The following is a 21608-nucleotide window of genomic DNA, read 5'->3' on the forward strand; positions in this document are numbered from 1 at the left end:
TGGAGGCTGTGCTCTGTTGCCTTCGCCATCAGAGGAGGCAGCGTTCGCTCTAGTTGTCGGACTCTGTTGTCATCCGTGTCCTGCCTCCTTCCCGCTATTGAGGAACCAGGGTAGCTAAAGAGAACCTTCCTACTCAGGACCACTCTGCCTCCTATATGACTGCGGGGCGCGGGCAGCAAAAGTCCTTTCTTAAAGCATGGCCTTGCGCATGCGCCAATGCCAGCCGAATGTGGTGGGGGGAGGGAAGCATCCCACTCGGCCACCCGACTTCGCCTCTGCGCTCAGCCAATCGCATGCTCTCTGGGCCTCGCAGCTGCCAATCCGCGTGCCCCCTGAGGCTGGCTCGAGCGGCCCGCGCCATCTATTAATATTCATGAGGGGCTTGCTTATGAATATTGTAATCGAGCCGAGGAGCCGCCTCAGCCTCACAGTCGCCTGGGCGTGTCGGAATGGCCGAGACCTCGGAGCCTGGCGGGGCTCGAGCCCCTCCGGTGGCCGCCGCCGCCCCCGGCCGGCCCAAATTGACCCACCCGGGCAAGGCTATCCTGGCAGGTGAGGCAGAAACGGCCGCGGCGGCCCCTCCCCCGCACCCACTTTCCGTCCCCCGGGCAGGCGGGCGCAGAACACACTGCGGTGCGGAATGAGGGGAGAGGAGGAGGAGAACGTCCCTTTGGTTGACGGCGCGACCTCCCGGTCCCACCGGCGCGGGCGGGTTGGCGTCCCTTCGCTTCCCCGTGGCTCCTCCTCGCCTTTGGCCCCCGGGAGCCCCTCTCTGGCCCGGAGGCTGAAGGATGGGTGGAGAGAGCCCTTCAAAGGACCGTGTTGCTCAGTGGGCACAGCACCTGCTTCTATCTGCAGAAAGCTCCCGACGCAGCATCTCAAGGGTGGGAATGGGAGAGGACCTCCCGACGGGCACCCTAGAGAGGCGCTGCCAGCCAGTGCCGGCAGTACTGAGCTAGGCGAACCGTCATCGCCCTCTTTTGGTGCAACGCGGCTTCCTCTGCTGACTCTCTTGAAGCGCCACCTGCCCTGCAGAGCAGGACACAGCAGGCTGACTGTTGGGGAACGGAGCACCCCTCTTTTCTCCACGCAGATCAGGGCCCAGCTCACTGACGCCTCACCCCCTTTTCTCTCTCTTGCTCAGGCGGCATTGCGGGGGGCATCGAGATCTGCATCACCTTCCCCACCGAGTATGTCAAGACGCAGCTGCAGCTGGATGAGAGGGCCAACCCACCGCGCTACAGGAGCATTGGTCAGCCACCCTTTCCACCCCTTGGAGCGGGCTGGCCAGAGTCCCAAGGCCTTTGCATGGCGGGGGTTAGACTAGATGACCCTTGGGGATCCCTTCAAAGTCTACAGTTCTATGACTGGCTGCTCTGACTCCCCTACTGGGACTCCCCTCCTTGTTCTGGTTTTGTTTAGACTCAGTCTCCCTACCCAAGGCAGGTTGGTGGGTGGGCCTAATATCTTCTCAGGCACTTGCTGTTAGATTCAGCCCTTTTCTTTCCCAAGAACAAGGCATGTTTGTGTCCCCAACAAATACAGTCATACCTCGGGTTGAAGTAGCTTCGGGATGAATATTTTTGGGTTGTGCTCCGCGGCCGGCGACCAGGAAGTAATGGCGTGTGTTACTTCCGGGTTTCGCTGCATGCGCAGACGCTCAAAATGACATCACATTCATGCGTAGAAGCAGTGACCCGCGCATGTGCAGACACGGGTTGCGTTTGCTTCAGGATGCGAACGGGGCTCCGGAACAGATCCCGTTTGCATCCAGAGGTACCACTGTATCTCTCCACCTGACCCCCTCCTTTTGATCTAGTTGGGCCACACCCCCTCTGTGAAATTGTGGCTTCCCTTGAGCCCATGTGCAGACCAGCAAGTGAAGCAGAGGCCTGTCAAGAGTTCCTCTGAAAGGAGCACATATCCCTCTTGCAGCTGAGTGGTCACAGACCCTCTGCCTTGCAATGACTTTGGATTCCCTTCCCAGAACTTTACTCAAGCCACTCTCGCAAGTGAGCCAGTCCGCATTCCGCATCTCCTCTGCTCACAGCGTCTTTGGTGCCTCCCTTGCAGGACACTGTGTGAGACTGACTGTCCAGGACCATGGCTTCCGGGGGCTGTACAGGGGCCTCAGCTCCCTGCTGTATGGCTCCATCCCGAAATCTGCCGTCAGGTAAGCACCTGCTGCTCTTTCTTGGCAACATCACCCTGTTGGCTTTTCTCAGACTTGAACACAGGGGCCGCTTTGGGGGGGTCCTAAATACAGCACCCAAATGAATTCACTAGAGCAGTGGTTTTCAACCAGTATGCTGTGGCACCCTGGGGTGCCTTGAATGATGGTCAGGGGTGCCATGGGCAATACTGGCCTCTGCCCCTCTTTTTTTCCCCTCCCTCCTCTGTTGCCCTCTCGCATCTCTGCCTCCCGTAGGCTTTCACAGCTGTTTATTGCAGCAGTCCTGTCTATAAGCTCTGCAGGCAGAGGTTGCCTCTGAGAGGCACCTCTCTTTGGGTCAGGAGGGGAAGTTCAGAGAACAGGGGTGGCAGCAGCTGCTGCCCAGAGAACTCCCAAGGAGAGGAGGCTGAGGGAACACTCCACAAGAGGGGGTGCCCGAAAAAGGTTGAGAGGCTGCCAGCTCTGCAGGCAAGAGGTGACATAACTGGGCTCCTAAGCCCCACAGGGGCGCCACAGAAATAATGTAGTTGGTCAAGGGAGCCGTGGACACAAAAAAGAAGAGGATGGCATCCAAATCCTCTGGTGGGGCCTCCCATCCATCTTAGGATGAACAGATCTAAGACGAACTCCTGTCTTCTTAAGACAGATGGATGTCCGCAGAAGGTAGCAGACTCTCCTTCATGGAAATTTTTTAAGCAGAGGTTGGATGTCCATCTGTCAGGGATTCTGTAGTTGTGGTCCCTGCATTGGGTTTGGCTAGCTGACTCTCTGGGATCTCTTCCAACTCTACAATTCTATGATCCCATGACACAGTTTGGGCCCCCTGGTTTTCTGCAGGTTTGGGGTCTTTGAGGTCCTCAGCAATTCTGCCAGGGACCCTCAAGGGAAGCTGGACAGCAAGAAGAGTTTGCTGTGTGGCCTTGGGGCTGGCGTGGCAGAGGCCGTGGTGGTCGTCTGCCCCATGGAGACCATCAAGGTAGGTGGAGCTCCAAGCATTGGTTGCGTCTCATGGCAGATGTGATGGAACTGCAGCCTTAAAGCAGAGGCCGGCGGGAATGAATGTGCCCCCACCCATAGTTGCCGAGTTGCACCCAACTTTGGGGGGGGGGTCCTGTCCCATGTGCATGACATCACGCCCTCTTCTCCTAACATTACCTACCTGTGAGGTAGGTCTGGCTGTTGGCCTGAGGTCATGCAGGAAGTTTTGTGGCTCAGTGGATATATTTTTTTCTGAACCCAGGTCCTCCTGATTGCAGCCAGGTACCCTGCGCTAAGCACTGCACCACCCAGGCCGAGCTTGATGCACCATTTAGAGCGCATTTTCAGTGTGGCAGGAGGGCACCTCGGCCCTCATTTTCTCCTATCCTATTTTCAGCTATGGATTTATTGATGAGGACAGACACAGGCAAGGAATAAGTTTGGCGCTGAATTCGTTATTCTTCGTTGCTGTTTGCAGGTGAAGTTCATTCACGATCAGGGGTCCCTGACACCCAGGTACAGAGGCTTTTTCCATGGAGTTCGGGAAATTGTGCGGGAACAAGGTAAGCTGGAGCAGAAATGCAGGCAGCTGCTTTTGTCTCTGCAGCAGAATAACAAATAAAGCCTTCATTACGGCTGCTTCATTACGGCTACTGACAGTAAGAGCTGTTCGACAGTGGAATTTGCTGCCAAGGAGTGTGGTGGAGTCTCCTACTTTGGAGGTCTTTAAGCAGAGGCTTGACAACCATATGTCAGGAGTGCTCTGATGGTGTTTCCTGCTTGGCAGGGGGTTGGACTGAATGGCCCTTGTGGTCTCTTCCAACTCTACGATTCTATGATTCTATGCTTGGTGGCGAATTCTGCCACAAAGACCCCACCTGGACTCCTGCGTCTGGTTCTGGGCAACCCAGTTTAAGAAGACTACTGGCAAGCTGGAAGGTGTTCAGAAGAGGGCAACTAACCACTACACCATGCCGGTTCTTTTCTGCATGCAAAGCAGATGCTCTTCTGTAGAGTTAGAAGGGAACCCCAAGGGTCATCCAGTCCAACCCCCTGCAATGCAAAGCACCAAGCTATGGCCTTTTCCCGAAAACGGGGGAAGCTTTGCCCAAGCAGTGTAGAGCCATAGGGATGTCTGCCACACAGAAACCCCTAAACTCTCTCTCTTGGCCCGAGGCCAGGTGGACTTGAAGAGAAACAGGCAGCAGCCGCCCCCTAACCAGAGCTCCCCATTTTCTCTGCCCTGCAGGCCTGCGTGGGACCTACCAGGGCCTCACAGCCACCATCCTCAAGCAAGGCTCTAACCAGGCCATCCGCTTCTTCATCATGACCTCCTTCCGCAACTGGTATCTAGGTAAGACACTCGGCTAAGCCGGGGATGAGCTTTCTTTATCTCTGTTCTGCTGGTGGTGACAGTCCTTTCCTGCATCAGCCTGAATGCCTCTTTCTCTGCCCTTCTGCTGGGCCTGGCAGGGGACGACCCCCACAGGGAGATGAACCCGTTTGTCACAGCTGCGTTTGGGGCCACTGCGGGAGCAGCCAGCGTCTTTGGCAACACCCCCCTGGATGTCATCAAGACCAGGATGCAGGTGAGGGCACCCCCAGCCACCTCTGGGAAGGGGCTGGATTTCAGCTGCTCTTAACTCCAAACCTGCCTCTTCTCTTTCTCAAGGGACTGGAAGCATACAAGTACCGAAACACCCTGGACTGTGCCTACCAGATCCTGAAAAACGAGGGCCCTTTGGCGTGAGTGAGGCTAAACTGGCCTTCATCTTAGCTGACTTGAACTGGGGCTCTTTTGTCTGCTTTAGGCCTTTTATCTCACTTTCTCTCCTCTTTGGCGACTCAGTGGTGTTTTAGCCTTAACAACAATCTTACAAGGTAGACCAGGCCTAGATATACTAATTTTACCAAGGCTGCTCAGTGAGCCTTGAGGCTGAGCAGCGATTTGAATCCAGGCCTTTTCTCCCCACTCTCACCCACCCACAGCCAAGCTAAGTGTACCATCTCCCACACTGTACTGGACTTTAGCACTCCAGTTTATCTTCTGCAGGGTTCTTGTGGTTGCAGCATTGACTGCCTGAACCCTTCTATCCCAGCTCGATCACTGAGATCACCTGCAGCAGCATCACCGGTCAGAGAAACCGAGCCCTTGGTGTTGCATCAGCCCAGTCCTGTGGAACTCTCTGCAACTGGAGATGCAGCATGCATCTTCCGTGCCACCATTTAAATGCCTGCTGAAAGCTTTTCTATTCTGCCAGACCTGTGCAAGCAATTGAGAATACACACCCTTCCACAATGGCGAGTTGATGGCTGTTTAAAACTGTTTTTATGGTTTTGTTTCTATATACCTCTTTGATTTTTTTGATACAGTGGTATAGAAGTATTTTTATAAATAAAAAATACAGCCTGGGAGGCAGGATACCGGATGGAACCACTGTCTGGCATTTTCTCCTCTTCCCTCTCTCATATTTGTCATAAGACACACTGCCAATTCTCAGTTGTTGACATATGTGATGTAGCACAGAAGACATTCCCCGTGCCTCCAAGAGTTCTCTGCCTTCCCTTGCAAGATGTCCCTACCTGCAGCTGCTGACTCTGCAGGCAGCCCACTCATTTAATCAGTACAGAATTGTAGAGTTGGAAGGGAGCCCCGAGGGTCCTGCAGTGCAGGAATCACAGCTCAAGAATCCCTGACAGATTTGTTTAAAAATCTTATTTGTGGCTTTCATCCAGTGCGCTCAAAGCAAGTGCGTGTGATCCTCTTTCCTTTTACCACTGCCCATTTTATCCACAAAGCAGCCCTGTGAAGCAGGCCAGGCTGAGACACAGTGACGGACCCTGCCGCTCACCCAATGAGCCTAAATAGCTGAGCTATTAAAAACAGAAAGTATTAGGGATAATAAAAAAACTAAAAAGGAGACATTTACCAAAAATTGAAAAGAGAACCGTGTAGAGGATGAAGGAAGCCAATTGGAAGAAGAGTTGAAATATAGTATGTATATATTTTGTGGACGGGTTGTTTTGTATAAGTTTCCATAGTTATTATGTTTTATTTGTATCTTTTTGTTTTTTGTTCTGTTGCTGTTTGTTTTTTGATTGGGCGTGATTATTTTTATGTTTAGTTTGATAAGTGTGTATGTGTTGTAAAATAAACTCAATCAAAACTTACCGTATTTTTCGCTCTATAAGACGCACCAGACCATAAGACGCACCTAGTTTTTGGAGGAGGAAAACAAGGAAAAAAATATTCTGAATCCCAGAAGCCAGAACAGCAAGAGGGATTGCTGTGCAGCGAAAGCAACGATCCCTCTTGCTGTTGTGGCTTCTGGGATAGCTGCACAGCCTGCATTCGCTCCATAAGACGCACACACATTTCCCCTTACTTTTTAGGAGGGAAAAAGTGAGTCTTATAGAGCAAAAAAATATGGTACATAAAATAAATAGCTGGGCTGGGTTTTGAACCCAGGTCTCCTTGGTCCAGCCCCTCCAAGTCTCCATCCTCCACTTGCTGTCTGATATTGGGTTAACGGGGGGGGGGGGCAACCTGTTGAAAACCCTTTTTCTGACTTTGGGATCTCTTCCCTTGCAGATTCTACAAAGGGACGGTCCCCCGCCTGGGACGGGTCTGCCTGGATGTGGCCATCGTTTTTGTCATTTACGAGGAGGTGGTGAAACTTCTCAACAAGGTCTGGAAAACCATGTGAGGCTCTTCTGGTGCAGGAGGGGCTGGCGGACGAATCCCCGTCCCACCCAAAGCTCCCATTTCCTCTCCCTTCCCTCCCTCCCTCCCACCCACCCAGGAGCGGGGGAAGCCTTGTAAGGTCAGAGGTTTCCCTCTTCCAGGATAACCCCCCAGCAAAAGGGTCACCTTGCTCTTATTAACCTTGCCCACCCCCCATTCTCTGGGAACACTGATCGGTACTCCAAAATGCTTCCAGCTCAAGCGCCACATGGCTTTCGTATACCTATTTATGGTCAGGAGCGCATACTCTTCCTGCTACCAATTCCAGGGGTGGGGAGAGGTGCTGTCCACTCCAAGTCAGCTGTTGCCAGTGTGTTTCGGGAGCAGATGCATTACAGGAGAGAGGCTTTGCATTGCAAGCTCAAGCAGGCACAGCAGCCCCCTCCCCTCCTTTAGAGAGGACAGTCTGCCTGCATCCATTCGCACGTGCAGAGAAGCTGGATTTGTTCCTGGGGGCAATTCCTCTCCACTCTAGGAAGGAGCCATTGCACCCATTTCGAGGAAAGCCGTTGCGTGTTTCTGATGTTTGTGCCTTTTTATGTCTGTCTCTTTTTCTAACTTAGTTGCCGCTGTTATTTAAGGTTGACTTGATGTTTACAAGTTCATAAATGTTGCTTTTCAGAATAAAAGTACGAAGACCAAACAAGAGCTGCCTTTTAATATATCGAGAGAGGATTAGAAATGGCCATCTGTACAGAGCCAGGCATTATATATATATGTATGTATAAATATCAGCAAGGAAGCCTTAGCCCAAAAGCTCTTGCTGGCCTGAGGAAGCCGGAAGCACCTTTTCTAGGGTGGGTCAGGGTGGGGGTAGCGGGTGCCTAGCAGAACTAAGGAGCCCTCCTCCACAGGGTGCAGAATTTTAGGACTCATTTTCAAGCTGGGAGGGGGGCTGTTTGAGACAAGAAGTCCTGCTCAGTTTCCATATTTGGGAACTATGCAGAGTCTTCTGCCCTCTAACCCCCTGGGGTCTTCAGGCTGGCTTCAACTACGTCCAAAGCAGGAAGACAGAGTGAACGCACACACACACATACAAACAGCGTGGCCTGCCTTGAAGGTGGGAAATGAAAGTGGGACAAAGAGGAACCAGGCTGACCTTGGCAATCTGACTTGTGGCTCCTGTGGCCAATGGGGCAATTGTTCAGCTCTCAGCTTGGCCACATGGGCTGTTGCACCTTGGAGTTGGGCAGCGGAAGCAAAGTTGCCTTCACAGTAGAAGTAAAAACGGAACTGGGCTGCCCAATGCCAAACACAAACACACACAGGCTGGGGGGTTCCTTCAAGAACTTACCCCTGGCCACATCTAGCACCTGGCATCCAGCCTCTGCTACTAACCTCAACTCAAGAAAACAGGGCTCAGGGGTGGGTGAGAGAGTGGCACTGAGCTCTGTTGGCACACATGATGAAGGCAGCTTCCAGGCACAGGCAGACACCCCTGGGGGCCTGTGCCAAATGGAGGAAAGGGCAGCCTGAGCACTTCCTCCAGCTTCAGCTGCCTGGAGAGAACAAGAAACCTCTGCCTCGACCAGCCAGCCCTGCCTCCACAACCCACTGGCACTGGGCCTGGGGCGGTGGCAGCCTGTGCCCGTCTGGGGCCTCCCTCCACGGCAACGCAGGAAGAGGTGGGCACAGGGGAGGGAGCAACTGTTTGCTCCTCCGGCGAGCGCAGCGCCACAACCCTCTCGGCAGGCGGCCGTGGCGGCTCCCTTCACAGCCTGCGCTGGCTTCATTCAAAGCGCCGGAGGTGGTTGTAGAGGGACTGGACGTAGGTGAAGACGCACATGGGGTCCGGCTTGCGGCCCATCAGCATCATGTCGTCCACTTCGATCAGGCGGTCACAGCCGGCCATTTTCCTGCAAGAGGCAGCCGAGAGTCAGAGGAAGGACAGAGAGGGGAACATTGGAAGAGCCTGATGATCAGGCCAAAGGGGGCTCATCTAGTCCAGCATCTTGTTCTCACAGCGACCAACCAGATGCCTGCAGGAAACCCGCAAACAGGGCACAAGCACAAGACTCTTCTCCCCCACTGTGGTTTCCAGAAACGGATTCCAAGGCAGTGCATAGCCACTGCGACTAATAGCCCTCTCCTCCTCCGTGACCTTGCCCAATCCCCTTTTAAAGCCATCCAAGATGGTGGACATCACTTCCCCCTGTGGCAGGGAGTTCCACAGTTGAACTACATGCTGCATGAAATGCTTTTTCTCTATACTGAACCTTCCTATGTGCAGCTTCACTGCATGTTCACAAGTTCTGCAGCATTTCCTAAACTTCTTACTTGCCTTTACTCCAAGCAAAAAGTCCCAAATGCTGCAACTGTTCCTTGTAAGGGGGTCACAGAATTGTAAGTTGGAAGGGACCACAAGGGTCATCTAGTCCAACCCCCTGCAATGCAGGAACAGTGCCCACAACTATCCCTGGTTAGCAGCCAGACACACTGACCCATTGCACCACCTGAGTCGCTGTACCCCCTTGATCACTTGGGATGCCTTATTCTGGATCTTTCCCAACTCCTTTTTGAGGCGAGGCAACCAGAACTGTACCGTTTTTCAAATGCGGTCATTCCTCAGACCTCCCCGCAAAGGAGGCTCAGGTGGACTTGCCCCAGGCCCTCCGTCTCAGAACATTTTCTCTCCCCGCCCTTGCTCTGCAAGCCCTCCCCAAATGTCAGGCAGAGGCTATAAATGCCACAGTCTTAACTGGAGAGCCTGTGCAACCAATCTCTGTGCCCACCAAGGGTGAGCTTCCAGCCCAGGCAGCAGGGGAGGCTGCAGCCTACTTACTCCGCCGTGCTGAAGGCCACTTCAAAGTTCTCCTTGCGCTTGGTGGGGTCTCGTGCTTGGTAGTCAAATTCCTCCGGGAAAAAGGAGTGGACCAGGGCACAGAATGCCATCCCGTCACTCCAACTGGAGGAGAAGTTCTGCAGGTCGATGTGCTGCCGGAGGTGGAGGGGAGGGGCCAGAAGTTAGAAGGAAGGAATGCTCTGTGCTATCAGGATTACAATGCCCCGTCCCCTTTCACAACAGGCCACGGGGCTCTACAAGAGCGAAGGAGGGAGACTGAGATGGGGATCCCTATTTGGCCATCAAGTTGGCTGGGTATAACCTTGGGGTTCAGGCCCTGCCTCTCAGCCTAGCCTACTCCACAGGGTTGTGAGGATTGAATGAGGAAGAGGGAGACCCCCATACGCCACCCAGAGCTCCGCAAAGGAGGTGGTGGGAGATACAGGCAACGGAATAAGCAAATACCTTGTAGCCGATGGTTTTGGATCGGCACCAGTCCAGGAGGATCTGCTTGATGCTGCTCGCACTGGCGACCCCAAAGCTCTGCGACCGCTTCAGCTTGGCCCGTCCTTCCCCTTTGCCCCTGCAGGGAAGAGCATAGAATTGTAGAGTTTGAAGGGACCACAAGGGTCATCTAGTCCAACCCCCTGCAATGCAGATATCTTTTGCCCAACATGGGGCTTGAACCCACCACCCTGAGATTTAAGAGTTTCGTGCTCTATTACTTGGCTATTCCCAGTGTGGAGGCACGGCCCAGCCACTGGGGCTAGAAGCTGTCGATAGCAGTCTCCTCCATGAGCTGGGCTGTGGCTGCCGCGAGAGTTTTTGTCCCTCCTTTGCTCACAGGAAATTTGACCATCTTGGGTCACCCCCCTCTGCACACCTTCTGGCTTGTCAATGTCCTTCTTAAACTGTCATGCCCAGAACTGGACACAGTATTCCAGGTGTGTTATGACTAAAGCAGTAATATTATTACTTCCCTTGATCTGGACACTAGACTTTGGTTGATGCAGCCTAGAATGGCATTAGCCTTTCTTGCTGCATCACACTGTGTACTCACATTCAGTTTCTGGTCTACTAAAACCCCTGGATCCTTTATGCTTGTACTGCTGTCAAGTCAGCTGTACCCCCCATTTTATACATGTACGTATACATATGCACCCCGCACAACTACAAATTGGGACCACAGGAGGCGCCACATACTTCCCGCTGTCCTGATCAAACTTCTCGAAGAGGGCCTTCCTGGCCTGTGTCCCAGAGGTCCGGGGCAGCGTCTGAGACCTCACCAGCTCTCTCCGTTTCTCCACCTGCCTGTGGACCGTGGGGGGTGGGGAGTGGGATTTCGGGGCTGCATCCCGCTGGTTGTCCGCAACGATGCTGTCAGAACAAGAGAAAAGGGCAAATGTCCCGTTAAAAGAGAGCTACAGATGATCAATCCTTTTGAAGGTGTGGGGGCTCCCTGAACGATGCCTCCAAGCCCCCCAGCCCCAAAGCCTCACCTTTCACTAGCCTGGTGGGCTCCATAGGTTACGGCTGACACTGACTTCGTCACGGAAGAGAATTTCTCTGCGGATAAAATGAAATGAATGAGGACGAAGGAAGGCATTTTGGTGGTTCCCCCTCCCCACATTTACAGAACTCCTGCCTAGGGAACAATTGGCTTTTCCACTCCCTGAAAATCCTTATAGCCACATGTGCCCAGATCCCTTTAAGGTATTTATTGCTGCTAGTTAACCAGGCTCATAAACAGAGACTCCTCTTTGCTACCTAAGTCCATTTCCTCCAGTCTTTGGGTAGCCAAGGGTCCATCAATGTCCCCTAGCTAATGCAGGCCTGGTGTTTTGAGTGTCATGCAGATCCATGTAGCAGTGGCCCATAAGAGCATAAGAAGAGTCCATTGGATCAAGCCAATGGCCCATCTAGTCCAGCATCCTCTTCTCACAGTGGTTGACCAGATGCCTATTGTGGGAAACCCACAAACACGACCCGAGCTCAAGAATCCTCTTCCTGAGGTATTCAAAGACAGAGCAGAGCCATTGTGGCTAGCTGCCATCCATAGCCCTCTCCTTCATGAATTTGCCTAGCCCTTTAACGCCATCTGAGCTGGTGGCCAACACTGCCTCCTGTGGTGGGGAGGACAGTTGCATGGCTTAACCATGTCCAGCATTTGCTTAAGTCATTCTGTCTCAGTGAGCCCTGAGCAGGGTTAGGATTCCGGTGTTGCCGGGCAGGCAATTTGGCCTGCCAGCGCCTCCAAACTCAGGGTGGGCCCTGAATTCACCTCCATACTGTAATTATAGAAACCCCTTGTTGTAAACGGTGGGGCGGGGCAGGGGAAGCTTTCAGTTCGACAAGCCGGCTGACCTGAGGTGACTGCAGCGCTTCCAGTCCTTGTGGAACTTATACTCCAATTCTTCACTGCGCTCACTGCAAAGAAGCAGAAGTCAGAAGCCTGCAGGTTTGGTTTTCATGCAAAGGAAGGCAGGCGTCTATTTATCGCAAAGCATGTGAAGAGCCCTTGAAGGATCAGACCCAGGCTAATGGACCAGGAGGGTGGGCCTCACCCCGCTCTGGCAAAAGTGTTTGAACAGTTGATCCTCTAAGCTGCTGGAAAGATTTGGGGGACCCCCTACTACAACTACAGTGGTACCTCGGGATGCGAATGGGATCCGTTCCGGAGCCCCGTTCGCATCCTGAACAGAATGTAAGACGCGGCAGCGCATCTGCGTGTGCGTGGGTCACGTTTTGCCGCTTCCATGCATGATGTCATTTTCAGCGTCTGTGCATGCAAGAGCGGTGAAACCTGGAAGTAACACATTCAGTTACTTCTGGGCTGCCACGGAGCACAACTCGAAAGCACTCAACATAAAGGACATTCAACCTGAGGTATGACTGTACAGTGGTACCTCAAGTTAAGTACTTAATTCATTCCGGAGGTCCGTTCTTAACCTGAAACTGTTCTTAACCTGAAGCACCACTTTAGCCAATGGGGCCTCCTGCTGCCGCTGCGCCGCTGGAGCATAATTTCTGTTCTCATCCAGAAGCAAAGTTCTTAACCTGAAACACTATTTCTGGGTTAGTGGAGTCTCTAACCTGAAGCGTATGTAACCTGAAGGGTATGTAACCCAAGGTACCACTGTACCTATAACCCCACAGTAAACACATATTTAAAGGGCCTAGCACAAAGCCCTCCTGGCAATCCTGCTGGGGTCTGAGGCACAACATTCACAGGTCGCCTTGGGGGTGAGTCACATGCCTCCCACTGCCACCAGCCAGGTTCCTGCTCTTCTTTTACCTCCTTGGCTTGACGTTTTTGACACAGCCTCGCTCGGCTGCCCTCCAGGAACGTTTGGTGAGATGAGTGACCCCGTGGTTTCTCCCGAATAGGTTTCCGATACTCTGGTGACAGAGGTCACAGGAAGGTGTGGCATCCGCAGACTCACTGCCGGCTCGTGGGCCTCGGGGGAAGAATTCGGCCGGTGGAGAGAAGGAGGAGGCGGCCCCCCCAGACCTGGGGGGTACAGGGAGAGACGCAAAAGTAGACTGAGTGCAAAGGTCACTACTGGGGCTCTGCATGTTCATAGTGAACAGCTCACGTTAATGGAAAAATTCTAGACCATCTTTTAGAGGAGGACGGATCCCTCCAAGCAGTTTGCAACATCTTGTTTTTTCCTCCCTCTGAGATTATTATCATTTCCTGCAGCTGACACAAACATGCTATTGCTTCAAACTACTGGGACGGGGGGGGGGGCGGGGAGAGTGAGGACGGTGGCAAGAAGAAGACTAGAACTGTAGAGATGGAAGGGACCTGAGGATCATCTAGTCCAACCCCCTGCAATGAAGGAATATGCAGCTGTCCCAGACGGGGATCGAACCTGCAGCCTTGGTGTTATCAACACTTAATTGCTCTAACCAACTGAGCTTTCCAGTGCTCTGTGTGTGTGTGTGTGTGTGTGTGTGTGTGTGTGTGTGACCCCCCCCCCTCCAGGACACAATGCTGCTTTTGCCAAACCAGAGATCCGCCTGCTAGCATCCTATTCTCACAGCGGCCAACAGATGCCTCTTTTGTGAAACACACAAGCCGAAGTTGAGCTCAAGAGCACTCTCCCTCCGCCTGAGGTTTCCAGCAACTGGTATTCAGAAGCATTGCTGCTTCCAACTGCGGAGGCAGAGCCGGGCCATGGTGGCCAGCAGCCATGGATAGCCCTCTCCTCCTCCATGAATTGGCCCAATCCTCCTTGAAAGCAATCCAAGTTGGAGACCACCACTGACCTGCCGTGGGATTTGCACAGTTTAACTATGTGCTGCAGGAAGAAGTATTTTCTTTTCTCTGTCCTGAACCTTCCAGCATTCAGCTTCACTGAACCTTTCTCCATCCACTTCCGCCAATTACAGCATGCATCATTTTATAAATTTCTATCATGTCGCCTCTTACTCGCTTTTTCTGTAAACTAAAAAGTCCCGAATGCTGCAACCTTTCCCCGTAGGGCAGCCTTTCTCAACCTGATGGTCCCCAGATGTTGTTGGACTACAACTCCCATCATCCCTGAGCTCTGGCCTTGCTAGCTAGGGGTGATGGGAGTTGTAGTTCAACAACTTCTGGGGACCCAAGGCTGAGAAAGGCTGCCGTAGGGGATTCACTCCATCCCCTTGATCATTTTGGTTGCCTTTTTCTGAACCTCTATGTATTTAGCTGGGGGCGGCAGGTTGCCCTCCTGGATGCTGTTTGGCTTTTGCCACTGCAGAGATCCTCCTGTGTTGGAGAAAGCAGGCAGGACTTTGGGGGCACCTGCAAGCCAGAAGCAGAGGCTCACTGAAGCAGGTGAACAGCAAGGAGCTGGCTGCTCATTTCCGGATTGCCGAAGTTCCCCTGTTCTCAGGTTTGGGTGGAGGGAGGTGGTCAGAGAAGGGAGAAAGGACGTCCCACTTCACCTGATGGCTCCCAGAGCAAGGCTCGCTTGACCCCATTGGCACCTTTACGCAATCCATGACTTGGGATATTTGCTTATGCCAGGCATAGGCAAACTCAGCCCTCCAGATGTTTTGGGACTACAACTCCCATCATCCCTGATGATTGGTCCTGTTAGCTAGCGATGTTGGGAGTTGTAGTCCCAAAACATCTGGAGGGCCGAGTTTGCCTATGCCTGGCTTATGCTCTTGTACTCAGAAAACTTTTCAGCCATTTCTATCCCTCCTTCATCCCCTAGGGGGATCGCAATCACAACTTTGAATAAGAGAAAATTGAAAAAATGTTAAAGGTTCATGCTGAAAGTTGTAAATGGAGTGTTTGTAAACTGCCTTGATTTTCATTCAGACACAAGCATGAATAAGCAAACACCTCCATCGCAATAATGTAGATTTCGCTCGTCTTCCCATCTCTGGGATGGATACAGGGTGAAAGAGGGAACATGTTTAGAGACCCCATAAGCCATACCCCCACTCCACCCCACAAAGGCTGCCTTGCAAGTTTGCCAGGTTTGGAGCGGGCCAGATTTGGGGCTGTTCTGGAGTACAGCCTGTCCTTCATTCAGCTGCGATCCCTGCCTTGCAGGGGGTTCAACTAATGATCCTTTGGGTCCCTTCCACCTCTACAATTTCTCCAGCACGACTTCCTTACCTCCGGAGGGCTGGTGGTGCCCATTCTCCAATGCAGCTGAGTCAGGGGCTCTCCTGCTCTTCAAGTCACTCAGATCATCTAAATCCAAACTCTGCAAAAAAGAAGAACAGGAGAACCTTGAGAGGAGCACATGTGCGGGGCCAGAACCCCACAGAGAAGAGCTTCAAAGCTTTTCAGAATGCAGTTTTTTGGGGGGAGCGGGCGGTACTTCTGAACCTCAAGTGTGCTGCTGACAGGGGCTCCCAAACTCCCCCCCCCCATGAACCACTTTAATTTTCCTGCCTGTTCTAGCAATTGTAATACACTGTGCCAAATGCTGTATGGCATTTAAGTGATACCCCAACACAACACATCCGTCACCTGGAAATAAACCAGATGCCCCAGATGTCCTCATAAGCAGGACATGAATGCAACAGCAGCAGCCCCCTCCCCACTGATGATCCCCCAGTCCCCACTCTTCAGGGGCACACGCCTTCTGGCAGTGGAGACAGAACATAAGCATCAGGGGTCAGAGCCACTGAAAGCCTTTGCCTCCTCCCTGAGTTTGTCTCATCCACTTGGAAAGCCATTCAAATTGGTGGCCATCCCTTCCTCCTGAGGCAGTGAGTCCCACAGTTTGTGCTGTGTGAAGAAGGACCTTGTCTGCCCTGAATCTTTGAACCTTCAGCTTCATTAGGGTGGGGGGCTTGTTTCCAGTTGCCCACGAGAAAAAGCTGCACAGACACAAGCTGACACATTTCTGAGAAATCATTATGTTTATCAAGTGAGCTACGAAATAACAATGCAGAATTACACACACACACAAAAATGAAGGATTATTATATTTGTCACTCGTGCTAAAAATGTCTCCAAATATCAAAATGAACTTCACCATAGCCAATCTGCGAGATCCATGTCCTCAATAAACCAGATTGCCCTGCTCCCCACCACCACCTGTCAAGAAATGACCTGCAGCCCTTGGTACAAACTTAAGCCAGGAACTGCAACCCACTGGCAGGAGGTACATCACCTGGAGAAGATGTGCCCACCTGGAATCGGGGATTTGCAAAGAGCTCCTTTCAAATATTGGCCTGGGGTCTGAAACAAGGGAAGGAGTGCCTCTCGGAGCATGCACAAAGCTTTTTCTTTTCATCAGAGGAGCAACCACAGTCTCCACCACATCCAGGACACAGAGAAAAACCTCCAGGCACAGGAATGTGGGATGCGGGAGGAAAGTGGTGACCTGTGCAATATGCCTGGTTGTCACCCACGGGTGGTGAAAGGAGGACCTTGGAGACAGCCACAGGGCGGGGGCCTGTTGAGCAGCTGACCAGACCAGGTGCTATGACCTCTGGGCAGCCTCTGTGGCTGAGGGGTGAAGGGGGAACGCTGAGACCTGAACCTCACTGGCAACCCTGCAATGCCCTCCACCCACAGCTGGATTAACACTCCAAAGTGAGGCTGCCACAGAACCTTAAAAGTTGGAAGGGACCCAAGGGTCAACTAGTCCAACCCCGGCTATGCAGGAATCTAAAGCACCCATGACAGATGGCCATCCAAACTCCGCTTAAAAACCTCCAAGGAAGGAGAGTCCACCACCTTTCGTGGAAGTCTGTTCCACTGCTGAACAGCTCTTACTGTCAGAAAGTTTTTCCCCCATGTGTTTAGTCGGAATCTCCTTTCTTGTAACCTGAGCCCCCTCTCAACAAGGCAGCAGGAAACATTTGCCACTGCTAAGCAGCAGCTGGCCCCAGTTGCCCTGAGGCACCACCAGCGACTGCCATGAGCCCAGGATGGGCTCGCGTGACACAGCGAGGGTGCGGTGCTGGGCGCTCAGCCCCGGCCGACGTGGGGAGCACCCAGAGGTGAGCTTGGAGAGAACAAAATGCAGACCCTTCCGAAGCCCCGGCTGTCAACCTCTGCTGTCGCTGAGCGTAACATAAACCAGGCCCACTCCCTGCAAAAGCCATCAATCATGCCAATGGAAAGGCCAGAGGCTGGTTGCTGCGCTGGAGGGAGACTCCAGCTGCCTGCACTCCTCTCCTCCCCCTCCCTCCCCCCCAGGGCTCAGCTGCCAAGGTGACGTCATGGCTAAGTGGTCCTGACAGCAGCAGGCGGCTCAAAGCAGGAGCCACCTGGAAGCAGGAGCACACAGCTGGATCACTGCCTCTGCCTCCTCCACTTGGGCTTCAGAAAAACACAGCCGAGGCTGCAGGAGGGACTGGGAGAAAACCACTCTCTCACACACACACTGGCCAGGGAGATAAACAGCTGAAGCAGAAAGTCTCTGCGAGGTTTTGGCCCCACAGCAGAGATGAGGCTTTGCAAAGAAAGGCAGATCAGGAGTCTGGGAGGGGGGCAAGGCACGGACCTCCCCATGGAGATGGCCTTGAAGTCCCCACACTGACAGATGGGGGTGGGATGGCAAAAGCTGGGGCCAAACCAGCCGCATGACCCTGCTAGACTAGATGTGCCCCCTTTGGCTTGATGTAGCAGGCTGTTCTTATGCTCTTAAGGTGGTTAGGGTCAAATGAGGAGAACTGGCAGGCCAGAGGTTCCCCAGTGCAGCCCATCAGCCTCCCAGTCCAGAGACTGTGCAGCTCTGAAGAGTCATGCCGTGGGGGTACAAGCAGTGTTAGAAACCCAGATATATAAGCTAGAAGCCAAATGGCTCCTTAAACCAAGGTTGCAGTCACCAAAACGGAATGTCCTAGTTGCTACTTTGGGGGCAGAGGGCTCAAAAGTCGTATTTCTCAACAAGACCTTTTGGTTCTTGAAATTCGTTCCGATTGTGCAGATAAAAACATCGCGGGTAGAATTCTAAAGGATGTGTTGCCAGTGTGTGAAAACAGGTAAGATCCAAGGAGCCCCAGGCAAGCACCTCCATGGGGTGGAGACGTTAGGCAGCATCCTGGCACCCAGGCATCTTCACTTGATCGCAAGTGGCTGATAGCCAGGTGCAAAATGCGCTTGGTGAAGTTCGAATGCTGGGCAGAGGGACAAATGGGGGTAGGACCCTGCCAGGGGTCTGGGTCTTCCTGGCTCCTGGAAAGCTCCTAGCCTTTGGTCCAGTCCAACAGAGCCTGAATAGTGGCTGATCTAACTTTGGTTAGGCAAAGCTGTCTCTCCAGGAATAGTTGCTTTTTATTAGCTTCTTGGGAGTCTAGTTTGCCTGTGCTTTTAGGGAAACATTTTAACATCCATGTCCCCAGATTTCCCAGCATGGGGGAATCAGCAAGCCTCCCCCGCCCCACAAAAATAGGGCAAAAGGTGATCCCCACAGGACTAAATCCACCTGATATCCAGATTGAGAAATCCCATCTCCTCCACAGGAGGCAGGGACACCAAGTCCCAAGTCATCCTTCTATTTAGGGGCTTGGCAAGCAGCTGGTCCGTAAGTCATCCCCAGCCTCAACCTCTGGCCGATTCCCATGCCCCCAAGTCACCAGCTGCTTCCCTAGACTCCAGTCTTAAAAAACAGCTTGGTCAAGTCCTGTGGCCCAATGCCAGACAGAGGACAGCAGTACTCTTCACATGCTCCGGGGTGCTCTCTTTCTGCATCCCAAATCCAGCACTTGTGAAAACAAGAAATGCATCCTGTGGTACTTTAAAGACGCTTAGCTTTCGTGGCTAAAGAGGCCATTTCCTCGTGAAAAGAGGTTCTGGGGTCAGGAATGCCCCCCACGGAGAGCAAGCTTTACTCGGCCGCACAAGTCCCCCAGGAAGGAGGCGGCACCGTTCCCCAAACTCCTCCCTCGCTTGCTGCCGGCGCTCTTTGCACCGCCCCGCGGCCGGAACGGGCTCTTCCCTCCTCGCCCACCGCGTTCTCGTGGTGGTGGTGGGCGGCGGCCCTCCTGCGCCCCTCCCACGCGGAAAAGGCCACAGGGGGCGTCCGGCGGAGGGCCGCCAGCCCCTGCTCGAGCCAGCGCGCTCGACGTGCAAAGGCGCTCGTGCAAACATCCTGCCCGCAGCAAATACTCCGCCCTCGAGGGTCGCTCGACAGCCGCCACTAGGGGGGGTGGGCTCTTTCTTTCCTCCTCTCTCCTTCTCCACCCCCAACCCCCCCCCCCCGTGCCAGAGCGGTACTTCTTCAAGAGGAAGGAAGAGCGCCCAAGGATTACTGGGTGGCCGGAGCCTCCCTGACCGTCGGGGCCGAGAGCGCGCGAGGGAGAAAGGGACGGGGGGCCTCCAAGCCGTCGGGGCTCCTGCCGCTCCTTTTAAAGCGCGATCCCACCTGCCCGCCCACCCCCAATGACCTCACCTGGCTTTTGGTGGCGAGGGAGAGCCGGGCGTGGCTGGCGAAGCGGCTGCTGCTGCCCGGCCAGGGCGCCGTCGTCGTCGGGGCTTCGGGCTCGGGACTGGAGGCGTCCGGCAGCCCCGCCGCCCGGTTGAGGGCCTCCACCTGCCGGGCCAGGCGGTCCACGTGCGCGCGCAGCTGCCGGTTCTCTCGCTGGAGCTCGGCCACGTTGTGCGCCAGCGGGTTGGCCAGGCGCAGCACTTCGGCCACCTGTCGGTCCACGCCGTTCTTGAAGGCCTGGATGTCCACGTGGATCTCGCGCACGGCGCCGCGCAGCGTCTCCTCGTAGCGACCCAGCGCCTCGCACACCGTCGCCGCGTCCTGCGCGTTCAGGTCCGCCAGGTCCCCCGGCGACGACCCCGAAGAGGACTGAGCTCCCCGCGACGCGCTGACCTCCATGGCATAAGGGAGCGCAACCGGCGTCCAACAACACTAGCAGCACCTCGAAGAGCCCCGTGTGTTCACCCGCCTCTCTGGCCGGCCCAGCCGGACCCAGCCTTTTATAGACGGCAGGTGGGAGGGGGCAGCCAGCCGCCGCTCCGGGCCTGGAGAGGGATGGGTGGGCGCGAGAGAGGGAGGGAGGGAGGGAGCAAAGACGCGCGGGGAGTGGGAGCTTCCCGGCCGCTACAGACAGCCCCCTGGGGGGGAGGAGCTGCTGGCCCGGCCCGGCTCGCCTCTCAGTTGTTGGGGCGCAGCTGCCAAAGCAACACTACGTTATCGTCGGGGGTAGGAGAAGAGGGTCCTCTAAGAGAGGCGAGGGGGTGCTCCGAGAGGGAGAGGACACCTGTGCGCAAAAGGAGGGGGCGGCCGGTGGACAGTTCATCGAACAGTTCTTGGCTAGTTTTGCCAAGCAGCAGGTCCCTGGGGAAAATCTTCCTGTTGTCTTTGAATTGGCCTCTTTTAAGCCCATTTCGCAGAGAGTAGGAGAGAGGCACCCAAGAAGCATTCTCTGCAAGCCACAGAAGGAAAAGCCTTCAAGCTTTCCGGCTGGCAGGGGAAAGGGGGGCGACCCACGCAGAGACCTTCCTGCCTAGCACATCTCGGGCCTTTCCCTACACATCCTTCCTTAGCCTGTGCACAGGCAAGCCAGTCACCTGAAGGGGAGCGTGTTCCCAGGGTTGTTTCCCCCTCTCCCAGAGAGGTGGGGGCAGCTGCAATTGTATTTTCCCATCCCCAATACATTTCACAAGTGCAATCCCATCTCGCCCTTAGGAAAGAAGCTCTCTTTGCAGAGACAATCATGAGCCTCCTTTTGGTATGTTTCGGGAAAACCTGGTGGGTACTTGGAGAAGGTTCTAATGATCCAAATTCCTTCTTTGAAATCCTGCACTGGGGAAGCCTCATCACTCTCAGATGGGCAATGTAATGGGAGAGAGATTGGTGGATGAGACTGTCATTTCCTGCAGGTACCTGGATGCTGCACACAAGTGTAACTTTAAGACATCAGTGGCTGTGAGTGCATTGGCTTGGGGTCCTTCTGTTTATTCCCACCTTCGCGTCGTACAAGATCAGTGGGTGAACATACCAGCAGTTCTAGTGATTCAGGCATCTGTTCTGGCCAAGATTCTCATCTTCGGTCTACCTTTATTTCCCCAAATGCAATAGGTATGTTTATTGGACACTTAAATGTGTGTTAGTTTTTTTTTGTTTTTTTTAAGAAAACACACCAACCTGATTCAAAGTTGCAAAACTTCTACACAGTTACGGTGGGCCGTGACATCACTGGCACTAGCCAGTCAAGCGCTGTGCACTTCCCACAAGTCAGCAGAAGAGGAGCAACTTGCTGAGGAGGAAAGATTGCAGCATTTTTGATCTTTTAGTTCAGAGCAAGGCGGAGTAAGAGGTGACATGGTGGAAGTTTATAAAATTATGCATGGCATTGAGAAAGTGGATAGAGACAAAAGGTTTACTTCTTTCGTAACACTAGAACTTATGGACGTGAGGCAGCGATGGCCACCAAGCTTGGTGGCTTTAAAATAGGATTGGCAAACTTAAATGGCTGCTGGTCTCGATGGCTATGCTATGCCTCCACGGCCA

General features: G+C 53.7%; 2 protein-coding genes across 2 annotated transcripts; one reads left to right on the plus strand and one right to left on the minus strand.

The window, feature by feature from the left end:
• The first annotated feature begins 245 nt into the window (after positions 1–245).
• Positions 246–7542, plus strand: LOC309520105 (tricarboxylate transport protein, mitochondrial-like). The gene is made up of 9 exons (XM_082201555.1): positions 246–552; positions 1145–1252; positions 2074–2173; positions 3011–3149; positions 3630–3714; positions 4401–4505; positions 4625–4740; positions 4824–4897; positions 6744–7542. The coding sequence occupies exons 1-9, from the start codon at positions 450–452 to the stop codon at positions 6856–6858; spliced, it is 945 nt and encodes a 314-aa protein (XP_082057681.1). The 5' UTR covers positions 246–449; the 3' UTR covers positions 6859–7542.
• On the minus strand, positions 7535–20070 carry SMTNL2 (smoothelin like 2). The gene is made up of 9 exons (XM_082201471.1): positions 19536–20070; positions 15296–15386; positions 12974–13189; positions 12043–12105; positions 11178–11244; positions 10882–11055; positions 10144–10261; positions 9679–9830; positions 7535–8752 (listed from the first exon to the last, which is right to left on the minus strand). The coding sequence occupies exons 1-9, from the start codon at positions 19968–19970 to the stop codon at positions 8626–8628; spliced, it is 1443 nt and encodes a 480-aa protein (XP_082057597.1). The 5' UTR covers positions 19971–20070; the 3' UTR covers positions 7535–8625.
• Positions 20071–21608: the final 1538 nt, after the last annotated feature.

Source organism: Podarcis vaucheri (genome assembly GCF_965113315.1).
Source record: "Podarcis vaucheri genome assembly, chromosome: 15".
In the NCBI taxonomy this organism is placed as follows: Eukaryota; Metazoa; Chordata; class Lepidosauria; order Squamata; family Lacertidae; genus Podarcis; species Podarcis vaucheri.